Raw genomic sequence first — 22,503 nt, 5'->3', positions numbered from 1 at the left:
TGTGCACAGCCTTATTTCAGACTCGACCTACATTGGGTCTTTGTTTAAATATTTTTATTTTTGTTTTCTAAGTTATTAAATAAGTTTTGTCCATTTATCATGTAATGTTATATTGAATTTATGGAGTTTATTTTATTTTATTTTACATATAAGAATAGATAAAATAATACTAGTATAGAATAAGATTGTGAAACATTGTAATGGGGAGTATTTGTGAATTAGTAATGGGGAGTATTTGTAAATTATTACATTATGGGCGTATTATATGTGCGTTATAGCATTGCAAAATGATAGTAGACTGGATGGGTATAGGACCTATCATAATTTTTTTTTGAAAAGTTCATGTTCAGTTAATGGTTGTTAACCGCTGTCGGTTTGAGGAATCTATCTGTTATTACTACAAAACGAAGTATACTGAAGTCATTGTAACACTTCTCTATTCGCAAATCAAGAATTTTTTATTTTCATTTTTCTAAATTTCCCATTTTATGCTTATATGTAAATTTTCAATTAATTGATTGTTATACATTCATTTATGACCACAATTACTAGGCAAATTAAATGCCCTAAACTCATATTCATTAATCTAATATGTTTATAATGATTTTTTATTTAATTTACACTTTTTCAGTTAAATATAATTGTTTGGATTGATTATTCCAATATTACATTTATGTCTTTCCTTTTCTTTTCTTATTGTACTTTTTATTTTTGTTTCTCTTTTTATAAACCCACCTAATTTTAGTGAGTGCGCCATAGATTTATTTTTTGGATTCAAAAATATTGTGGCCTTGTGGCCCTGTGGGCGATTAGTTTCACTATTCAGTGTCTATTTAGTACTTTCTCAATCTTTATCGTTTTGCAATTTTGATGTCTACACAAAATAGACACTTTTCATTTACACGCATTACCCTACAAATTACTTACATAGTATTAATAGCGCGAAATATTTATTGGGGATAATGAAAATCAATAATTATTCATCTAATATTATTTTAATAAATTATAGTCACATTTTAGTGTTGAGAACAAATTTACCTCTGCGCACTTGTACGCACAAAATTCACTTCATGTTTTTCAAAATCCTAAATTTCAGATGGTTGACTCTCTCTATGTCTCTGATGAGCCTATCTTTCTCTCTTTATTTTTTACGATCTCTTATTCGATTTTCTTATTTACCACAGTTGACATCTTCTTCTCCATATTCACCGAGCATCGTCGTCAACATTATTTTCTTCATAATTTAATGAACTACACCACCATGTTGTTATCGCCAAATCTACTTTCCTTTTTCAAGATCTAGTTTCAGATATATGAGATTTACGAGTTCCAGAAGTTCTAGATGTACGAGAGTTACGAGATCAAAATATAGATTTACAAAAAATTGGAATGAAATGATACGAATAGGTACTTTCATACCATTTGTTCTAAGATCTGTCGCGCCAACCGGAGGATGGATGGTGCCAATGCACCCATTAACACCATTTATTCTATCCATTTATGTACCTGTCACAACATATGTGCAACACAAATGGTATGAAAACATGCATTCGCACCATTCGTACCAATTGTACCAACGGATATTTTTGGGATGGTGAAGAAATTAATCTCTAGGCTTTCCTATAATACATGCCTAGAACAAGGATTCACAGCCACAAGCGGGAGTATCCGTTTCAAATCATTGAAGATTTAGTTCATGCGTTTAGTTAGATTTGTCAGATTTCGTTTTATTATGTTATTTTGTGAGATTGTACTTGTATTCGTAATTGGATTTATTGTAAAATGAAGAAGATGAATAAAACATCGATTACAATTTGTGTTATTTCAAATTTTTATTTTTCGTATTATTTTTTGTTGATTCAAAAACTGCAAGGCTATGGTACAAATAGTACAAATAGGCCCTTTCGTACCATTCGTTCAAAGTTATGTCGAGATAGACTTTGGAACGAATGATATGAACATGTCATTTTGTACCATTCATTCTAAGGTCTGTCACGCCAGCACCTGAGACGAATGGTACGAAATGACCTATTCGTACCATTCGTCCTAAGGTCTATCGCGCCAGTATTGGTATGAATGGTATGAAATGACCTTTTCGCTCCATTCATTCCAAGAGCTGTCATGCCAGCACTTGAAACGAATGGTACATAAGAGCCTTTGGTACCATTCATCCCAAGGTCTATCCCACCAAGTGTTGGCACGAATTGTACGGAAAAATCAATTCACACCATTCATCCCAAGGTTTGTCGCACCAAGGGTTGGCACGAATTATACGAAAATGCCTATTCGCACTATTCGTTCGAAGTGTATGCACGAATGGTACGAAATGAGATATTTGCATCATTCGTCCCAAAGTCTATCGCGCTAGCACTTGGGGCGAATGGTATGAATATGTCATTTGTACCATCCCACAAAAATGACACAATATGTTTCAATAAAAAATCATAGACTTGCAATTTGTTCTAACAAATTCAAGTACAATTGATGAACAAAATTCGAATCAAATATTTTTTTTCTTCATTATCCAATAAATATAATTGCAAATCATATGAGTAAATCAACACGAAATCTGACAAATCTCATAAGTAACACAAAATCTAACTAAATCTCTAACCTAAATATTTATTTTTTATAAAAAAAAATCACTTTCTTTCACAGAAAGAAAGCGTCATACGTGGAGTCGTGGACAACGTTGGTGATTTGAGGAAGGATGGAGACTGTTTTCTTCTTCACCCTAATACAACTCTGCCTGCGTACTTTGCATGAATGATACATATTATTTTTTTGTACCACTTATTCCGCGCATATGCGGGACAAATCTCAGAATAGTTGGCATGAATGGCTGCATTCTCACCAATCATACTAGCCTTGTCCCCCCTCCCCCTGACAGATCTTGGAACATACATAATGGATGGTCCAAGTGGGAGTATCGACCCCTTCCATTCCTTTGTTTACTGCGACAGATCTTGGAACAAATGGTACGAAAGTGATCATTCGTATCATTTCATTCCAGATCTTTGTAGATATAGATTTGGATCTCACGTGTACATCTGAAACTCATAGATCTTTATATCTAGAACTATATCTCAGAAATGGAAGTAGATATGGTGTTGATAACGTGGTGGTGTAGTTCACCAGATTTTAAATGAGAGGATGTTGATCTATTCATCAGAAAATATGGGTGGATATGGCATTGGATTTTCCTTCTTCTTTTTATCTTTTTTAATTTTAAGTTTATCAATTAATTTAATATAAGATTAGAATGGTGATTTGTTTATTTAATCTAAATTTTAATCTAAGTTACTAATCAACAAATTCATAGTATATATCTATATTTTATATCTTATCTACCTAACACTAGGCTATAATACTAATCTCACCATATCTATGATACATATCTTAAATTTTATCTATATTGGCTTATACTAACGGGGTTACCAAACATGCCCTTCGGGTTTGAGAGAAAAGGAATGCGAAAGAAGATAAAGCGGAGAGTTTCAGGGAGAGTGAAAATGAGGTTATGTTTTGTACATACATAGCTAGAGGTAATTCCGTCCAAAACACTAAGTTTTGGCTATATATTATTGAAACTATGATTGGAGAAAACTATTAATTTTTATTATTTTATTTGACTAATACAAAATTCACTTTTATTTACATATTCTACTACATAATGAGCTATTTTCTCCACTCACAATACTATTAATTATCATTATTAACACTATATTTATGTGATACTTTTTCTCCACTCATAATACACTCAATCACTTTTATTAATACTCGTGATGCACCCTTCTAAAACTATTTTTAGAGATAAAATGAGTATTATGTAATATTACGTATTCAATTAAGCCCAAAATATAATATATATATATATATAGTTAGTCATAAATTCAATGAATCCTTATCTATCTATATGGATTGATTAATTCATTATATAATCAATCAATATGCTAATATTATATATATATATATATATATATATAAGTATTTTGCACGTGATAAAGTCTTTTGTTTTAATTTTGTAAATGTTTTTGTCATATTTTAATTATTGTTAAGTATTGGAAAAATTCTATGTTTGAATGATATTAAAAAATCAATAATGATCAGACCTGCTGATTAAGTAGATTGCCAGTTCACTTTCTATGGAACTCTTATCAACACTCTATAGGTATTCAGCTAAGGGGAAACATGCTCAACAGAGATGATGACACAACTGATTTGGATCCAGAACGTTTCCAATTGAAGTGCAGTATGCTGAAATCTAAGTTAAGATCTCTCAAGTGAAAGAAGACTTAGAAAAATTCCTACGAAGAACAACGCTACTAGAAGAACCAGCTGAGGAGAAAGTCTCAGGTAAAGAGAAAATTCGAATGAAGTAAAGTCCCAGTTCAAAGATAAGAACCAGCTGAAGAGATCCAGGTGAGAATGAAGATTCAGTAGAGGAGAAGACTCAATGGATGCGCAGAATCTGTTGAAATTAAATGAAGATATAACTGATCATGTATTCCAGCTAATTAGGAGTCCAATGCAGAGAACCCCATTGAAGATCTTCCGTACCTTCAGGGGCGGATCCAAGATTTGTTGATAAGGGGGGCTGAACTCGACGAGCCAATTTTTTCGAGCAGTCTGTATAATTCATTTTTGTGTAAATAGAATTTTAATGGACTTAGGATTAAAATTCGATCACCGACTATAATAAATAATTATTCTCTTTCTATTGATTCAATAATATATACTAAAGCTACCCCTGCAAATTGTACCATTATAGTTGAAAGAATATAAAAAACTACATCTATATATTTGTTTTTAAAAAATAATCTATTTTCTACAGAATAAATTAATTTTTATTTTTATGTTGAAAGATTTTTTTTTTCCTGAAAGTTGGATTGAGCTAAAATTGAACTATGTAAATATTAAGTTAAATATATGTAATATATATAGGACAAAATTTTGGAGTTGCACTTGCAGCCCCTTAATAGATCCACCCCTAGTACCTTGCATACCGCATAGCAAATTCAAGGTTACAAAATTCAAAAGTATAAAATTGTAGAACCCGACAACGACATCTCATATACAATCAAAACGGTAAGATTACAACCACCAACGGGTTGCTAATTTGAAGAAGACAACGGCTCTATTCAAACCCCATCTATAAATACTGAAAGATCGTAATAATTTAGAGTATGAATGCTTTGACATTAAAACATATGTCATGGAGATATCTCTGAAACTTTATGAACATCGAGATCTTTTTATACCTTTGAACAATTCATTAACAACAAATTAAAAAAAATAGTCAAATTTAACCAAATACTTAAATTGTGCTTAATTAACCATTATTTAGAAATCGTAGTCTAACAGCTCCAATTTAACGTTCAACCTCTTTTGATTGCAATTGATACTTAAATTGTGCTTAATTAACCATTATTTAAAAATCATGGCAAGAGCTTTAATTTGATATATGTTACGTAAATATTGGATTTAAAATATAAAAATTATATTTATTTAAAGATTAAAACTTAAGAAAATTCTCTCTCCTCTCTCCTCTTTTTTTTTGAATAAATCTATTTTTTTTCCAATTGTCTTTTAACTTATTGTTTTCTTTTTTCACAAGATCATTTATTATTAATGTGAATTATTCTTTATTATTTTTATATTAAACTAAAATATATTTATCTTAAATTATAGTATTTTTAATTACATTTAGAATATTTATATAATAATTAAATGATAATCAATTTTATATATAAGAAAATATAAAAGTATTTTTCGTGCAACGTACGAGTGCAAATGCTAGTTAATGATGAAATGTGGATAATGTAGTTATTGTTGGTACCATTGCACATTTATTTTAATTAAATAATGATAAAATTGAAATTTGCACCTTTATTCTTGTAGAAAGAAAAAAAATACGATTAAACTACGATACTAGAGACGTTTACACTTTTCTTATGCTAGTTTGAATGTGAGAAAAGGAAAGAAAACCATAATAATACTTCAACTTCTCCAAATTCTTACAAATGAAAAATATATGAACCTAAAAAAGATAAAAAAAGAAAAAAGTAATTTGGTGGCGGATATTTGTAGGGCATTCAAGTGGGTTACAGGCATTCAAAGTGTGGGAATCTTTGCTGATGAGGATCTCCAATTCTATCTATTTGCAAGAGAAGGACTCCTCCTTATCCACATTGTCTTGGTATTTGCTTACACGTGGCACTCTTCGCTGCCTTCTAATATTGCTCGCCGGCGGCGGTGCGGTTGCTGTCAGCTACCTCTTTCATGACGTCAACTCCTCCTTTCAGAGAATGACATAAACACCCTTCACACAAAAGCTTAATATTGGTGGGTCCCATTTTTGGGACAGTTATCCTTTTCAAGTGTAGCTGTGTGTGCGTAGTATGTATCTCATATAATTGGATCAAATTTCATCCATCTTTAGATGAAATTCTTATAATCACTTCCTCCTACGAAGCATGACCTAATTTTTTTGGGCTGATCTTGGATACACCCGGGTTACCCAAGATTCATATTTGACCCAGATCCAGAGTAAAGAGGGTATATATATTAATTGCGTAGAACAATTTTAAGTGGAATGGGTAGCTCAGTTGGTTTGAACCCATACCTTATTTCTTGAAGGTCACGGGTTCAAACCTCATTTTATTCTCTCTTTTTTGTTTTTCCGTTTTTTCGTTTTTTAACTGTTTTAAACCTTTTTTTTTCTTTCTTTTTCGTTTTTTTTTTCCTACAATTGCTATCTTTTTTTTTTTACCGTTTTAAATCATTTTTTTCTTCTTTCTTATTTGATTTCTCGCTTTTTTCTTCTTTTTCATTTTATTAAATTATATTTTTGGTTTTAACCTTTTCTTTTTGGACTCTTTTTTTAGTTTAAATTGATTTTTTTCTTATTCTCTTAGTTTTATATTATAATGACACTTTTAATATATCTAAATGACACTATTTTTCTTAGTAAATGACACTTTTAATATATCTAAAAATAACTTTTTTTTCATATTAAATAACACTATTTTTCTTAGTAAATGACATTTTTAATATATTTAAAAATGACATTATTTTTCTTATCAAATGACACTTTTAATATATTTGAATGACACTATTTTTCTTAGTAAATAACATTACATGCATTAATAAATTATACTTATTACATTTATATTTAAATGACATTATCATATTATATAAATAACACTATATAGTTCTACAAATGACACTATAATGAATTGATTCATAGTATCTGAATGATATTATTTTGTTCTACAAATAACACTATATGGAAATGACACTAAATGATATCATTTTGTTCTACAAATGACACTATCATGTTATATAAATAACACTATTATGTTGAACAAATGATATTATCTGAAAATGACACTAACACTATTATAAAGAACACTTTTATGTTATACAAATGACAATAACACTATATGGAAATGACACTAACACTATCATGTTATATAAATAATACTATCGTGTTCTACAAATAACACAATATAAAAAATGACACTAACATTATTATAAAGAACACTTTTCTATTCTACAAATGACACTACTCCGACATACGAATGACACTACAAGATTTCAAATGACGCTTTAATATTTTGAATGACACAACAAGATTTCAAATGACACTTTAACATTTCGAATGACACAACAAGATTTCAAATGACACTTTAACATTTCGAATGACACAACAAGATTTCAAATGACGCTTTAACATTTCGAATGACACAACAAGATTTCAAATGACACTATAACATTTCAAATGACACTACTCCGATATACAAATGACACTTTAACATTTCGAATGACACAACAAGATTTCAAATGACACTATAACATTTCAAATGACACTACTCCGATATACAAATGACACTATAACATTTCGAATAACACTACTTCGATATACAAATGACACTTTAACATTTGAATGACGCAACAAGATTTCAAATGACACTATAACATTTCAAATGACACTACTCCGATATACAAATGACACTTTAATATTTTGAATGACACTACAATATTTTAAATGACACTTTAATATTTCAAATGACACTACTCCGACATACAAATGACAATACAAGATTTCAAGTGACACTACTCTGATATACAAATGACACTTTAACATTTCGAATGACACTACAATATTTTAAATGACACTTTAATATTTCAAATGACACTTCAGTATTTCAAATGACACTACTCCGACATACAAATGACACTATAAGATTTGGAACGACACTATAACATTTCGAATGACACTATGGCATTTCAAATGACACTATAAGATTTTGAATGTCACTATAATATTTCGAATGACACTATAACATTTGGAATGAAACTACATGATTTCGAATGACACTATAAGATTTGAAATGACACTATAACCTTTCGAATGACACTATAACGTTTCAAATGACACTATGAGATTTCGAATGACACTACATTATTTGAAATGACACTATAATATTTCAAATGGCACTAAAAAATTTGGAACGACACTATAAGATTTCAAACAACACTATAAGATTAGTAACAAAATTTTAACATTTCAAAATGACACTATGAGATTTGAAATGACACGTTTAAGAACAAAATGACACTATAACATTTTGAAAGACACTTTAACATTTCGGATGACACTTTAAGATTTCGAATGAAACTTTAACATTTCAAATAACACTATAATATTTGGAACGACACTTTAACATTCCGAACGACACTACATGATTTCGAATGACACTATAACATTTCGAATGAACGACACTTTAACATTGCGAATGACACTATGAAATTTCGAAAGTCACTATAATATTTCGAATGACACTATAACGTTTTGAAGGACACTATGAGATTTCGAATGACACTACAAGATTTCAAACATTTCGAATGACACTATAAAATTTTAAAGTGTTATTTGAAATCTTAAACCCTAAACCTGAAATTCAAATGACACTTCAACTATTCTAAACCCTAAATCCTAAACCCTAAACTTGAAACCCTAAATCCTAAACCCTAAACCCTAAACCTGAAACCTAAACCCTAAACCTGAAACCTAAACCTTAAACCTGAAACCCTAAACCCTAAACCTGAAACCTTCAATCCTAAACCCTAAACCTGAAACCTAAACCCTAAACCTAAACCCTAAATCCTGAACCCTAAATCAGAAACCCTAAATCCTAAACCCTGAACCTGAAACCTAAACCTCAAACCTGAAACCCTAAACCCTAAACCCTAAACTTGAAACCTTCAATCATAAACCCTAAACCTGAAACCTAAACCCTAAATCTAAACCCTAAATCCTAAACCTAAATAGATTCATTTACTAAGAAAAATGGTGGCATTTTTAAGGAGTAGTGTTATTCGAAATGTTAAGGTGTCATTTTAAATGTTATAGTATCATTTAAAATCTTATAATGTCATTTGTATGTCGTAGTAGTGTCATTTATATACATATATTAAAAGTATCATTTAAATATAAATATAAATATAGTATTATTTATTAATATTATTTAGATATATTAAAAGTGTCATTCATATATAAATATAGTATCAATAATTAATGTAGATAGTACAATTTAATAATAGAATTAGTATTGTTATACATAATTAAAAGTGTAATTCAAATAAAAATATAATAGTATCATTTAATAATATAGATAGTGTAATTTATTAACAACAATAGTATCATTATAGGATTAAATAGTATAATTTAATAATAGAATTAGTATTGTTATACATAATTAAAAGTGTAATTCAAATAAAAATATAATAGTATCATTTAATAAAAAAAATTGAAAATAAAAAAAATTAAGAAAGAAACTAAGAAAAGAAGGAAAAGAAACTAAGAAAAGAAAAATAGGAAGTTGAAATGCACTAAATTAAGAAAGAAACTATGTAAACAAGGAAAAGAAACTAAGAAAAGAAGAAAGTGGAAATGCGCTGAAGGGGAAGAAAGAAACTATGTAAAGAAGGAAAAGAAACTGAGAAAAGAAGAAGAAAGTGAAAAATGGGCTGAAGGGGGTGAAGCCAAGGGGATTCGAACTGCCACCCCTTTAGTTATGAATGGGGGTGAAGCAATGAATGCCCAGCCAACTAAGCTAGTAGACGGAAGTTTAGTTAATTCATGCTTTTAATGTATAAATTGCTTGTTTTTTAGTTTAGATACGGGTTAAGTGGGTCAGGGTACGACCCGGGTGCACCGTGCACCTGGGTGTACCCAAGATTTTGCCAATTTTTTTTTACATAAAAATTAAAAAAATTGATATTTAATGTGTTAAGTGTGGTAGGTGAAAAAAATGAAAAGGTGAATAAAAGATAATTTTGTGCCCATTTTAAAAACAAGTCAAGCTTTTCGGGATAAACCAAAAATAAATAAAAATTGAATCATGCTTTATGGGATGGAGGAAGTACTTTTTTTTGCATTATTTATATCTTATATATGCAATTTATAAAGAGTTATCTAATTATAAATCGGTTATACTATGAATATAAGAAACATATTTCTCTCATGGAAAGTTGTAGATAGATTTTTGAAGTCATTGCTTGTTTTATTTTACTAGTAGAGAGGTGTGTATTGCACATAATTCATACATTTTATATTAATTAATTGTTAAAGTTGAATAATTATAATAAATTTCTATGTAGTATATAGTAATTAATATAAAAAATTGAAATAATTATTCTGTTCATGATTAATATAAAATTAAAGATACATTTTTAATTAATGTAACAATGAAAGATAAAATTATATATTTTTAATATATACTTAATGAAATAGGATACTCCCTCCGTCCCACGAAGCATGACCCAATTTCCTTTTTGGATTGTTCCACCAAGCTTGACCTGTTTTTAAAAATGACAAAAAATTTACCCTCTATTCACCTTTTCATTTTTTCACATACCACATTTAACACACAAAATATCAATTTCTTAATTCTCATGTCGAAAAGAACTGGGTCATGCTTCATGAGATGGAGGGAGTAATTAGTATTTTTGAGATCTAATTCTTTTTCTTTTAATAGAAAAGTGAAGCGAAATCACAAATATATTTTTAATGTAGAGATGGAAGATGAAATTAGATAGAATTTTTTATGTAAATATAATAAATTGATATATTCACGTGGAACTTTTTTCAATTATAAATTGATATGTTGGGAACCTTGTGGAATATCCTAATCCTTGTTTTGATGATACCAAAATTCATAGGACTTAAATGTAATAGACTAGAATCGTTTTGAACTCAAGTGTTAGAGTTCGTTTCTAGTTTAGTTGCGGTGTTAAAGACTGAAGACTGAAGACTGGAGTTACCAACTGAAGTATCAGTTGAAGAATCAGTTGAAGACTGATTATTTAATGCGCGCCATAAACTGATACTAAAGTCAAGTATCAGTTGAACATTCCTCCTAGGACTGATCTTCCAATGTTCAGAGGAAGCCACGTACGCTCAAGTACAGCCGCATTAAATGCAGAGATATCTCAATATCTTATATCTGCAGAGGTCATTCTTATCTGGTGGTTACTTTTCAGAGATGTCACATCTCCTGTCGTTCAAAGAGAGCCGTTTCCACACAGACAAGGAACCTCGAAGATTGAAGCCTCAGCCCAAATTCGAATTGCTCTCCAACGGAAGAAATCTTGAGGACGATTTACGCCAACGGATCTATTCAAGAGTTCTCCTACAAATAGCGCTCGAGGATCACTTCAATCTTCACCGATTCAACAACATAAGCTGAAGCTCTGCCGAAATAGCTACTCAGCCAAAAAGCTTAAACGCTCAAAGCTTGAATCGAAGAAGAGAATTTCAAAGCCAAAATCAGTCACTGCTGATTACATACATTCTCTTAGACCCTAGGCATATATTCTGTGTACCCAGAAGCCAAAGGTCAAACTTGCTTCAAAGAACTTGTTCTTTGTAAGTATAGTTGGCACTCGTTTAAACCTCTCCCCCATAAGAGTGTTTGAGTGACTCGGAGATTCAGGAAGGTACTCTGAACTCTGAAAGGGAAGTCTGAGCACGAGGTGTGCTTAGCAGGGAAATCCTACGCGAGTTGTGTAGGTGCTGAAATCCTATACGAGGTGTGTAGGTAGGGAAACCCTACGCGAGGTGTGTAGGTGCTGAAGAGAGTTTATCTTCAGTTTACGGTTTGCAGTGCACCAGGCAAACACTTGCGGAGTGGATTGTTGGTCTGATCAACCAGCCGTGGATGTAGGAAAGAGTTTTTCCGAACCACGTAAAAGTCTCTGTGTTATTTACAGCTTTCAGTTTTACATTCATTATTGTGCTATTTCTTTTGTTAAAACTGAACACTGACTAACATCTAGAGAAACCCTAATCCAACTATCTGCTCCACCGAGGCTATTCGAAACTAAGTTTAATTTCCGTTGCGTGTGATATCAATCTGACTGAACTATCCTCTGATAGTAAGGAAGAGTGATATCATCTCTATATTTGCAAACACGACTGAAGCCCTTACGTGGATCAGTTAAGTTCTTGTGACTTAACTGATAACTCTTTACTGAAGAGCTTTCAGTATCAGTCGTCAACCCTGTTGGTCAAAACTAATTTCGGTTAAACAGGTGTCTGGTTTGCTTGTAAAGTTTCATTTCTATCTCTGACTGAGATCCCTCTGATTGAGGTTGGTAGATAGACCAATAATAGCCTATAGGTGTATTCCCCCCCCATACACCTATTCGAGACCCCCCGGACCTAACGTGATATATTCTTTTAAATTTGCATAAATATACTCACCGTGTCCTATTCAATAATTACCACACTTCCTTTTAAAATTTATATGCAAAACAAGAATTTGACAAAAGTTCAGTAATTACCGCATTATATTTTAAGGTTTATATACAAATCGGTATTTGATGAAAATTCAATATTTAACAGACAATTAACCATTTTTGTAATATACTCCCTCTGTCAACGATATCGTTTCTATACCGTGGACGACACGAATTTTAAGAAAATGGTGGATAGTAGTTGATAATATTGTGAATTGGAGTTTGAGTCTCATTATAAATGTGTGGAGGAAAATAAAGTGTTATGTGGAGGACTCCACTATTATAAATGAAAGTGAAAATAATATTGTAGACGGACTAAAATAGCAAAAGTGGAAACGATATCGTAAATAAAAGGAGTACTATTATTTATAAAAAAACGTCAATTGGCTGTAAATTCATACGTTATACATTATGGTTTTTCTCATACAGTATGAAATTGGTGCCAAAATACATACACTTTGAGACTTTTTAGAATTTCCCATCAATTTCAATTTCTCCCAAATCAAAGCTTACATGGAAAATTTAAAATTGTTGTGGCAAGCTTATCGATCAAAATAACATTATTTTGATTTTCTTTTAAATTAAAAAATAAAACGGGCCAAAATCGGAAGCCGGGCAACGACCTGGAGATGTCAACAATAATGCGGCAAACTGTATTTTTTTTATTTTTCATTTTTTTTAAAAATAATAATAATCAAAACGATGTCGTTTTGATCTATAAGCTTGCCACATCAATTTTAATTTTGTCACGTAAGCTTTGATTTGGGGAAAATTTAAATTTATGGGAAATTTCAATCCATCTCAAAGTATATGTATTTTGGCATCAATTTTATAATGTATGGGAAAAATCAAAATTTGACTATAATGTATGGATTTAGAGCCAATTACCCCTGAAATAAAATATATAATAAAGTTAAATTATTATATATAAATAATTTATATTTTGTGTTCAAGACACTCCTTATATTAGGATAGATAATGTATGGTAAATAAGGAAAATCATGATCAATGAAAATATATCACAATCTGATATGTTAGAAGATATAATAAGTCATTTGAAGAGAGTGAAGCAGGATTTAAGTTAATCTAATGAATTTGGAAATGTTGATAACTCCAACATAGACTAATGCTTCAAGAAGTTTGTTTTTTCTGAAAAAATGAAAAGAAGAATCTTCAAGAACGGAAAAATACTGACCAGGAAAGGAAAAGGAAAGGGATTAGAAAAAAAATATCTGCGTGGGGATATTTTGCTTAATTTCTTTTCATCTCCATGAAGAAAATGGAAATGGCCAAATGCTGTGCTGAATTACATGTATGCAAAAGGGCACATCCGTCTTTAGGCACATCACAAATCACAAATCACAATTCACAATTCAGATATATAGAGAGAGAGAGAGACTTCATTTGAGATCAACCTATTGCGTGAAGTCATAATCTCATGCTCTGATTTATTCTGATCAGAAAACTAAAATTTTCAGCGAACCCTTATCTTCTTCTACACTTCTCTGACACACCGCTTCTCCTTCTTCTTCCCTTTATCCACTTTCTCTTTTCTCCCATTGCTTATTTAATTCTTGATCCCTTCTCTCTCTTCACCACTCTGCTTTCACTTTCCTTCTACGCCTCGATTGTTGATCACATTAAATTTTGGAAAGTTGTGATCTTGGAATTGGTCTTCTTGTAGAGATTGAGCTGCAGAATTCCTCTTGATTCTTCAACCACTTTTGAGGAAGATCAGGTGTATCTATTCAGGTAAATTGTCGCATACAGTATAGAGAGAGAGCTGCTTTGATTCGTGTTGTGATTGATGGTCTCTTAGAATCTACTTGAACAGTATCTCTTGTTCTATAAGTTAAGAATAAAGAGCCATGTTTGAATATTTCGATTGGATTTTTTTTTTGGTTAGAAGAAACTTGCAAATTTGAGGAGCAAGTTAACTGTGATTCTGTGTTCGTTGACTCATATGATAGAGAGTAATCTTTGTTTAGTAGGCTAAATTTTTGTTCTAGAGCTAAATAATCATAAATTCATAATGTAACAGACCACATAAGTCCTGATTTCAGGTTAGAATTTACAAGCTTCATGAAGATGGCATATTTTTTATGTGTTCTGTTAAGTTGTACACTTTGAAAATTATGTAGTCTGTTAGATAGATAAAAGCTGCATAGTATTTTCAAGATATCATTTTTTTGAAAACTAAAATTGAGTTGCTCGTTGATGGATTGTATGCTTTTGATCTCCATCGATGAGCTCTCAGGTGCATTTGAAAGGATTCAAGATGGCTTCGATACAGGGCCCAGTAGTTTGTCCTGTGGTCAATGCAAAACAAACTGGGGTATACTCTGTACCCGTCGATTCGTCTCTGCTAAAATCTAAGTTGAGTGGATTTTGGGGGCTGAAAGGGATTAACAGCGGCGTGGCTAATGTCAGTTATCGACAGAATTTGAGGAATTGCAGACAAATTCGGGGTAGTTTCAGTTCATCATCAGATGGTAATGGTAGCATGGCAGAAAATTTCAGTGAGAATAATGCAGATTATGTGAATTCAAGTGTCGTTGAAGCTGGTAACTACTTCTTTTCTTTTCTTGTTTGCTTCTTGTTGGGGTCTAATGTCAGAATTGTAGTCTATGTGGTTGTGTATTGAAAATAGTTGTTCATTTGAAATCGTTTTATTTGTCACCGGACACTGATGACTTAATTTGATCACACGATTCACTTGAGAGATGTGTTTAAATTGTTTCAAATAGTTGAGGTGAGAAGTGGCACAGACGGTTTCATGATCAAGATGAGAGATGGTGGGTATTTGAGATGTGCTCATAATAACCCTCAGGGAGGCCATCTGCCCGACTATGCTCCACATCCTGCAATTGTCTTGAAGATGGAAGATGGGACTGGGCTTCTTCTCCCAATTATTGTTTGTATGTCTATAATATTGTCGTCGTCTTATAGTGATTGCTAAATAAGTCTTTCAAGTCTTTTTATATTCAATGCTTTCGTGGATTCTGTTTCAGTGGAGATGCCGAGTGTGCTCCTCATGGCCGCTGTGCGTAATGTACAAATTGTATGTGCACACTTTTCTGGTTCTTTTTAAGCTACTGGACTTAGGAAACACATTTTTCTCTCACTAATTCGTGGCTTGTCGTTCAGGCTAGACCAACTATGTATCAAGTGGTGAAGGAAATGGTTGACAAGATGGGATATACAGTGAGTTGAAGACTTATACTAGCTTCCACTTCTCTGTGCCAGAACCCGTTTCAAACCTGAATTGCTTTGTGCACCTCTTTTCCAGGTGAAACTTGTACGTGTCACCAAGAGGGTGCAGGAGGCGTACTTTGCCGAGTTACATCTTGCAAAGGTAAACTCCCTTGTGTAATCCTGGTGAAACTGTAGAATACTCGGCCTTCTTGTGGGATGTAATGTTGAATTACAGCCAGATTTCATATTACTTTTTACTGATAAAATATTTGGTGTGATTGAAGTTGGATAATGAAGCTGAGACCTTATGCTTTGATCTCCGGCCCTCGGATGCCATTAACATAGCGGTGAGATGCAAGGTAATGATGCAGAATTACAATGGCCCAGGTCCCTTACTTGTTTATATGTTTGGAGGAGAAAGTCTTTTATTATCTTTGTGCTGAACCTAATTGGAAGAATGTAAGCTACAATGTTGCTCATGTGAGTACCTAATATAGACGTAACTTAGTATTTTCGCCATCTGCTTGATATGTCATTGGACTAAGACTCGAACCTCATGGTTCCTATCTGGGGGTTCCCTTTTTTCCATAAGGTATATAGATTTAATGGTGCCTAATTGAAGGGAATGTGACAAGCTATGAATCAGCATATTTGAACTTTTAAACTTTTTGTTGCTGGTAATTACTGAATCATACCGTGCTTGTGGTTTTTTGTCAAATTTACACTCTGTATCATTCTACTTAGATGTCGTGATTTCAGAGTTTAATAAATCTTTTGTTGATGGGAATTTGACTCATTAATGTGGATTTGGTGATGTTTCTTTTATTTATTTATATTAATTATAGGGATTATGTGGTTCTAAGGCCATCAAAATTAACTCTTTTGATAATGCCATGTTATATTTCTTCCAGGTGCCAATACAAGTCAACAAGTCGCTGGCATATAGTGATGGCATGAAGGTTATTGAAGCTGAAAAGGTGACTGCACAGAGCTCCTCATCAGATGGCCCATTTTTCACTCAACTGGATAGGTAATCAATCGCCCTCATCTATGTTATATCCACACTTTCAGGACAAGATTACTACATCACGCTCCGTGACTCGTAAGTGGATGTCTTTTGAGCTGCTTATAGATGATATTAGTTCTCTGTATTATTTATAAAATGAACTAAGTAAGGAAGATTCTGATTGTTGCAAGTTAACAATACATGGATACTCAATTCTGCCACTTGAAAAAATCTGATGATTGACTACTTTTAATGATACTTGCATGCACATGAATATAAATGTGTAATCTTATTATCCGAGCGAATTATCTCAAGGGAAGGTCCTACTTCTGTTATTGTTGATGCAGACCCACGGGGCAGCCGTGCATTCAGACTAAAGAATTCAATTTAGTGCGCAACATGTTGATCGCTGCTGTTGAAGAACGCTACAGGGATGCAGGTATTTACGTTTGAGGCACACTCCGCTGCATTTGGATGCATGGTACATCCACCCCAATTAAATCCTAATTGAGGATTAATAAACCCTAATTGGAGAATGGTGAACCCTAATTGGGGTGGATGCACCGTACATCCAAATGCACACAAGTTTTTGCCTTTCTGTTTTCTAATTCCAGGACATTGTTTCAAGATTAAGGGTGCGTTTACTTTGATGGAAAATGAGAGAAAAGATATATTTTCAGCATTTTTTCACAATTTTCACATGTTTACTATAATAGAAAATTTTCTCCGGCAAGATGAAATATTTTCTCGGGCAGTTCTTTCCACTCATTTTCTCTCCAATATTGGATAATGGAGTATTATCTTGAGTAGTGCTGTGAAAATATTTTCCAACATTTTCTCATCTTTTCATCTCTAGTAAACATATGATTAAAAAATGAGAGAAGGATAATATTTTCTCATATTTTTTTATCCATTCTTTTCCAATTAAAATTTTACAATGCAAACACACCTTATGAGGTATTACTATTCCAAGATTTTCCTTTGGAGACCAACAATTAGTTTCGTATTCCCACCACCTCACTCTATTAGCATGTAGATGGAGAAAGGAAAAAGGGATGACAAGCAACATTCTTTAAAACCAAATGGATTACTGAAAACATCTGAATCATATGTTCATAATCTAAATGGCAAACTCTTACAGAACTTTTTAAGCATATAGTTTGAAGGTTCACCCAAAGAAACAGCAAGATGTTGGTACAACCAGTAAATTGAGAAATCTGACTGGAGTAGCAAAGAAGTATACCGCTTGTACAACCTTGTACAACTCGTTTCTTTGGAGTTTGTTAGAACCTATGTAGTTCGTCTTAATAAAAATCAACGTTGTAGCATTGCATGATTTTGATGGTTTATTGTAGCTTTGTGGAGAGACAAGCTGACACAGCTTCGGTCCAAGAGAAACTGGGCGTGATATGATACGGTGAGCGTTGTATTCTCTGCTTCGTGTCGTTACAAAGCCATGCCATAACATGTAACAATGGATGGCATTTACTGGCTGCCTCTGGTTTCAGGTACTGCAGTGGGATAGCTTTTGTAAATAGAGATGACTGGTCAGCCAAATTTCTAAGTAATCAACTGTATTTGGCCGGCCATTAAATTTATAGAATGCTCGTTTCGTGTATATAGATGAACTTCATTATGTACTGCTGGATTTCTGTATGTTCATACATTCGACTCTCCCAGCTTATCTTCATTTTCTGTTTCTCTGGGAACAGATTTTGTTGCTTCTCTCCAGTTCTGCTTTAGGTTTCTTTAGAGAAGTTGCATGAATACTGTATACCATTATTAATTGTGTTGCAGTGTTGTTGGGTCAAGAAAATTGAAGTTGCTAGAGGTTAAGGCGTATTATAGTGTGTTCTTATAAAATGAAATACTTCCTTTGTCCCATAAGGAGTTGGTGGTGGAGTAATTCCCAAAAATGACAAATGCACACTGTTATGGGATGTTACAAAATAGAAAGAAGTGCACTCTTATGAGAGGCAAAGAGAGTGTATATTAGAGTTAAAATTTATTAAGTCTATATGAAAAATATCATTTCTTATGAACACATGTATTTTGCGATTGAGTTCTTGGTGATTAGTACGTGTTGATCGGAGTATTTCTTTACAGGCAAGATTGAAATGAAGAAAGGCTTTGAAATGAAGGTGGTGATATGAAATTGAGAAAGAATTTTGAAAAAATTGGGGTTGGTGTCATGAAACTTATTGCATCCAAAATTGGCGTTAATGAACATGATATAAAAGCTTAACAATAATTATAACAAGCATTAATATCATATCGTGAACTATCAATTCAATCTATTTTCTTAACTGTCTTGTTCTTTTATGCACATCATGAGCACTTATATTGTGAGACTGTTTGATGAGTTAATCATCTAAATCATTGTGATTACGCTCAAATTTGATTACTATTGATGAGGGATTTAAGGTGTTCTAGTTAAAAATAAAACAAAAAGTACTGACTTCAATTTATCAAAAAAAAAAAAAAGGTAATGACTTCAAGATTAAGATGGAGAATCTGATGCATGGGAGTGTATGCTATGTGCAAGTAAGTAATCAACTAACATCCCTTTCTTAAAACACAAAACAAAAAAAGTAATTAACTAATATCCACTAATTAATCTCCGCATTATCCTTATTACCAAACGTTTTGCATGATAACGACAACATGAAATTAAAATATTACCTCGTCACAATTAAAAAATTATAACATAAACAAATGAAACTCTTTTAACTACATAAATAAACGAGTTGTATCCGTTTCGTGCAAACACAACAAAGGCACCGCCGATATTCGGTTTTGCAGAGACGCATATTCCCGCCAAAAAGGTGAACCCCACACCCCAGCATTGCGCCACGTGGCCCGGCAGGATAATAGCCGCCAACTCCTCTTCCTTACTTGAGATTTCCGCTGTAAAACTACGCTCGATCAAAATTCTACTTTCTTCCTTTCTCTCTATCAGTATTTTGCCTTTTCGACTTCTTTTTTTTCTTTCTGCTGATCACCTGGTTCAATCCTCAATTATTTCTGTGGGAGCAATCAATTTACCTTTTCACGATTGATTTGTGTTATTTTCTTACTAAATTTTGGATGAAAGTTCTGAATATGATATACATACACAATGATACAATACAATCTGCAGATTGACAGATTCAGTCCAATGGAGAAGCCAGAAACGCTGCCTGACATGCTTGATTGGAACAAAAACCTCACCACCGCCACCGCCGCCGTCAAGGTTCTCAATCTACGCATTGAATTTGTTGAATTTCACATAAGTCTATCTAATTTTGTGGTTTTCCACAAAACAGAATCATCCGTTGAATCAAATTATTGGATATGAACTGTTGATCAGGACTTCGATTATAAGGAGCTGTGCGAAGTGAAGCAATACTACCCCCATGGTTACCACGGTGTAGACCGATCGGGAAGGCCTGTGTACATCGAGAGATTGGGGAAGCTCGACGTGGAGGGGCTCATGAAGATCACCACACTCGAACGTTATGTCAAGTACCAAACGCAGCAGTACGAGAAGACTATCAAAATCAGGTTCCCTGCCTGCTCTGCCGCTGCAAACAAACACATTAACAGGAGCATTGCCATTCTTGATGTTCAAGCTGTGGTAATTAACTCTCCCTCTTCTCTTCTCTTATCCAATAAATTTCACCGATTAATTTGGTTTTCTTTCACATGTTATTCAGAGCTTCAAGAGTTTCACTAGCCCGGTGCAGAAGGTTCTTCTGCAGCTGCGCAAGATTTTCAACGAAAACTATCCTGAGGTATGGTAGACCACAAAATCTGTGCATTGTTTCGATTTGACACAGAGTTTATTCTCTTTTGGTGGAAACTCACAGACGCTCTCTGAAATGGTGATTGTGAATGCCAGCCCTGGCTTCAAGTTGCTTTGGAACGTCGTCAAGTGCTTCCTCGACCCTCAGACAGTGTCAAAGATTCAGGTATGTGCCAACAGCTGCATCAGCCACTTGTACCTCTCTGTAGTTTATGAGTGAAAAGGGTGTTTTTTGTCCTGCATTGTTAGGTTATTGGCAGCAAGTATCAGAGCAAATTGCTCGAATTGGTTGATCCAAGGTAAGTATACTGTATAGCTATCTATGCATGCTTGTATTGTACTTGCACTAGTTCAGATTTGATGATTTTTTCACGCATTCAGCGAGCTGCCCGATTTTCTTGGGGGGAGCTGCTGCTGTATGAGTGAAGGAGGGTGCCTCAACTCAGACAGAGGCCCATGGAGAGACACATCTGTGGCTTAAACTGGAGAATAATTTATAAGCTATGGTTGGCTGGATTATGGCTTGATGAAATACAATTGTAAATATATGCATCATTATATATAGTCATTGATTGATCTACACATGTACATTTACCTTGAGGATCAACATATTTATAGATTCATCATGTCTTACACTTCATTGACCTTTCTTGATATTATTGAAGATTGGTTCAATAGTTTGTTTTATCTTCTTGTATTTTCCATTTCCTCTCTCTCTCTCTCTCTCTTCAGAGAAAGAAAACCCCATTGGATATAAGAAGCAGCAGCTGCTGCTGCTACTGTGGTGGTCTTAAATAAGTGGAACTTTGATATCAAGTGTTGGGCAATTGATTTTACCTTTATCTTATTATATCAACAAAAGTTCCTTAATATAATTGAGAATAAAGATTTTGTCCCTTGTGTGTTGCTGCATGAATGCTAATAAATACTACATGGTTAGATGTAAATAAAACAAGTGAGTACATATTTTTATTGGTGTAATCACTATACTCTAGCTAGTTTTCTTCCTAATACCAAGAAATTGAGTAAATTATTTAGGGGACAAGATATTGATCCAGCATTGTTTTTTTTTTTTTTTGAACACGATCCTTAATATATTCAAAATGGATGCGTTTTGGCGCATCGAGAAGTTATTTCTGGTACTCTTTCACTGCTATATTGCAACCAACAACAATCTATTTACTGCTACTCAGCTATAAGAATTGCAGTCAATCCTTTTAAACAAATATTTAATTAATAATTGGTTCTTCAATTCTATGAATATTCTCAAGTGTTGTGTAGAAGTTAAGTTCCACTTTATATTGTTGTTCAAGTGGGATCCATGGTTTTATGAGCTTTGTGGTTGTTACTTGTTAGTTTCATTGCTTTCTCTGTTCCACAAAAATATGCATTTATTGTTATTATTTTTGTCCTTTCCATAAAAATATGCACTTTTTATTTTTTAAGCATTTTTATTTTAATATCTTAGCTTATTTATAATAAATACAAATTGTGGATCATTTTATTCAATCACAACACTACAAATAATGCGAATTTTTTTCTCCACTCACAATATAATCAACTAGCATTTGAAAAAATGCATATTATTTTCCTCCTATTTAGTTTATATTTTGATTAGTGTATATATAAAAATGATTATTATACAAACTACATTTATCATGTGAAATGATCAAATAATTAAAAATAGTTGTTATTACATTACATGTGGGTT

The 22,503-nt window shown here is 32.7% G+C and overlaps 2 protein-coding genes across 6 annotated transcripts; both read left to right on the top strand.

Annotated features, from left to right (window-relative positions):
• Window positions 1-13,954: 13,954 nt before the first annotated feature.
• On the top strand, window positions 13,955-18,733 carry LOC131010515 (bifunctional nuclease 1-like). Of its 3 annotated transcripts, XM_057938059.1 has the most exons (11): window positions 13,972-14,559; window positions 15,065-15,371; window positions 15,555-15,725; window positions 15,819-15,868; window positions 15,955-16,011; window positions 16,097-16,162; window positions 16,287-16,361; window positions 16,914-17,032; window positions 17,356-17,447; window positions 18,364-18,425; window positions 18,517-18,733. In XM_057938059.1, the coding sequence occupies exons 2-10, from the start codon at window positions 15,086-15,088 to the stop codon at window positions 18,414-18,416; spliced, it is 969 nt and encodes a 322-aa protein (XP_057794042.1). In that variant the 5' UTR covers window positions 13,972-14,559; window positions 15,065-15,085; the 3' UTR covers window positions 18,417-18,425; window positions 18,517-18,733. The 3 variants fall into 3 exon arrangements, with proteins under 3 accessions (XP_057794043.1, XP_057794042.1, XP_057794041.1); XM_057938060.1 differs by having other exon boundaries at window positions 13,955-14,559; window positions 18,364-18,733; XM_057938058.1 differs by having other exon boundaries at window positions 14,172-15,371.
• Window positions 18,734-18,873: 140 nt separating this feature from the next.
• On the top strand, window positions 18,874-21,479 carry LOC131010516 (phosphatidylinositol/phosphatidylcholine transfer protein SFH1-like). Of its 3 annotated transcripts, XM_057938063.1 has the most exons (7): window positions 18,874-20,034; window positions 20,148-20,240; window positions 20,358-20,624; window positions 20,704-20,781; window positions 20,857-20,958; window positions 21,042-21,091; window positions 21,174-21,479. In XM_057938063.1, the coding sequence occupies exons 2-7, from the start codon at window positions 20,166-20,168 to the stop codon at window positions 21,271-21,273; spliced, it is 672 nt and encodes a 223-aa protein (XP_057794046.1). In that variant the 5' UTR covers window positions 18,874-20,034; window positions 20,148-20,165; the 3' UTR covers window positions 21,274-21,479. The 3 variants fall into 3 exon arrangements, with proteins under 3 accessions (XP_057794046.1, XP_057794045.1, XP_057794047.1); XM_057938062.1 differs by having other exon boundaries at window positions 18,874-20,240; XM_057938064.1 differs by having other exon boundaries at window positions 18,874-20,240; window positions 20,889-20,958; window positions 21,174-21,273.
• Window positions 21,480-22,503: the final 1,024 nt, after the last annotated feature.

This window comes from Salvia miltiorrhiza, chromosome 2 (genome assembly GCF_028751815.1).
Source record: "Salvia miltiorrhiza cultivar Shanhuang (shh) chromosome 2, IMPLAD_Smil_shh, whole genome shotgun sequence".
Taxonomy (NCBI): Eukaryota; Viridiplantae; Streptophyta; class Magnoliopsida; order Lamiales; family Lamiaceae; genus Salvia; species Salvia miltiorrhiza.
This window is presented reverse-complemented; position numbering and strand designations above follow the sequence as displayed.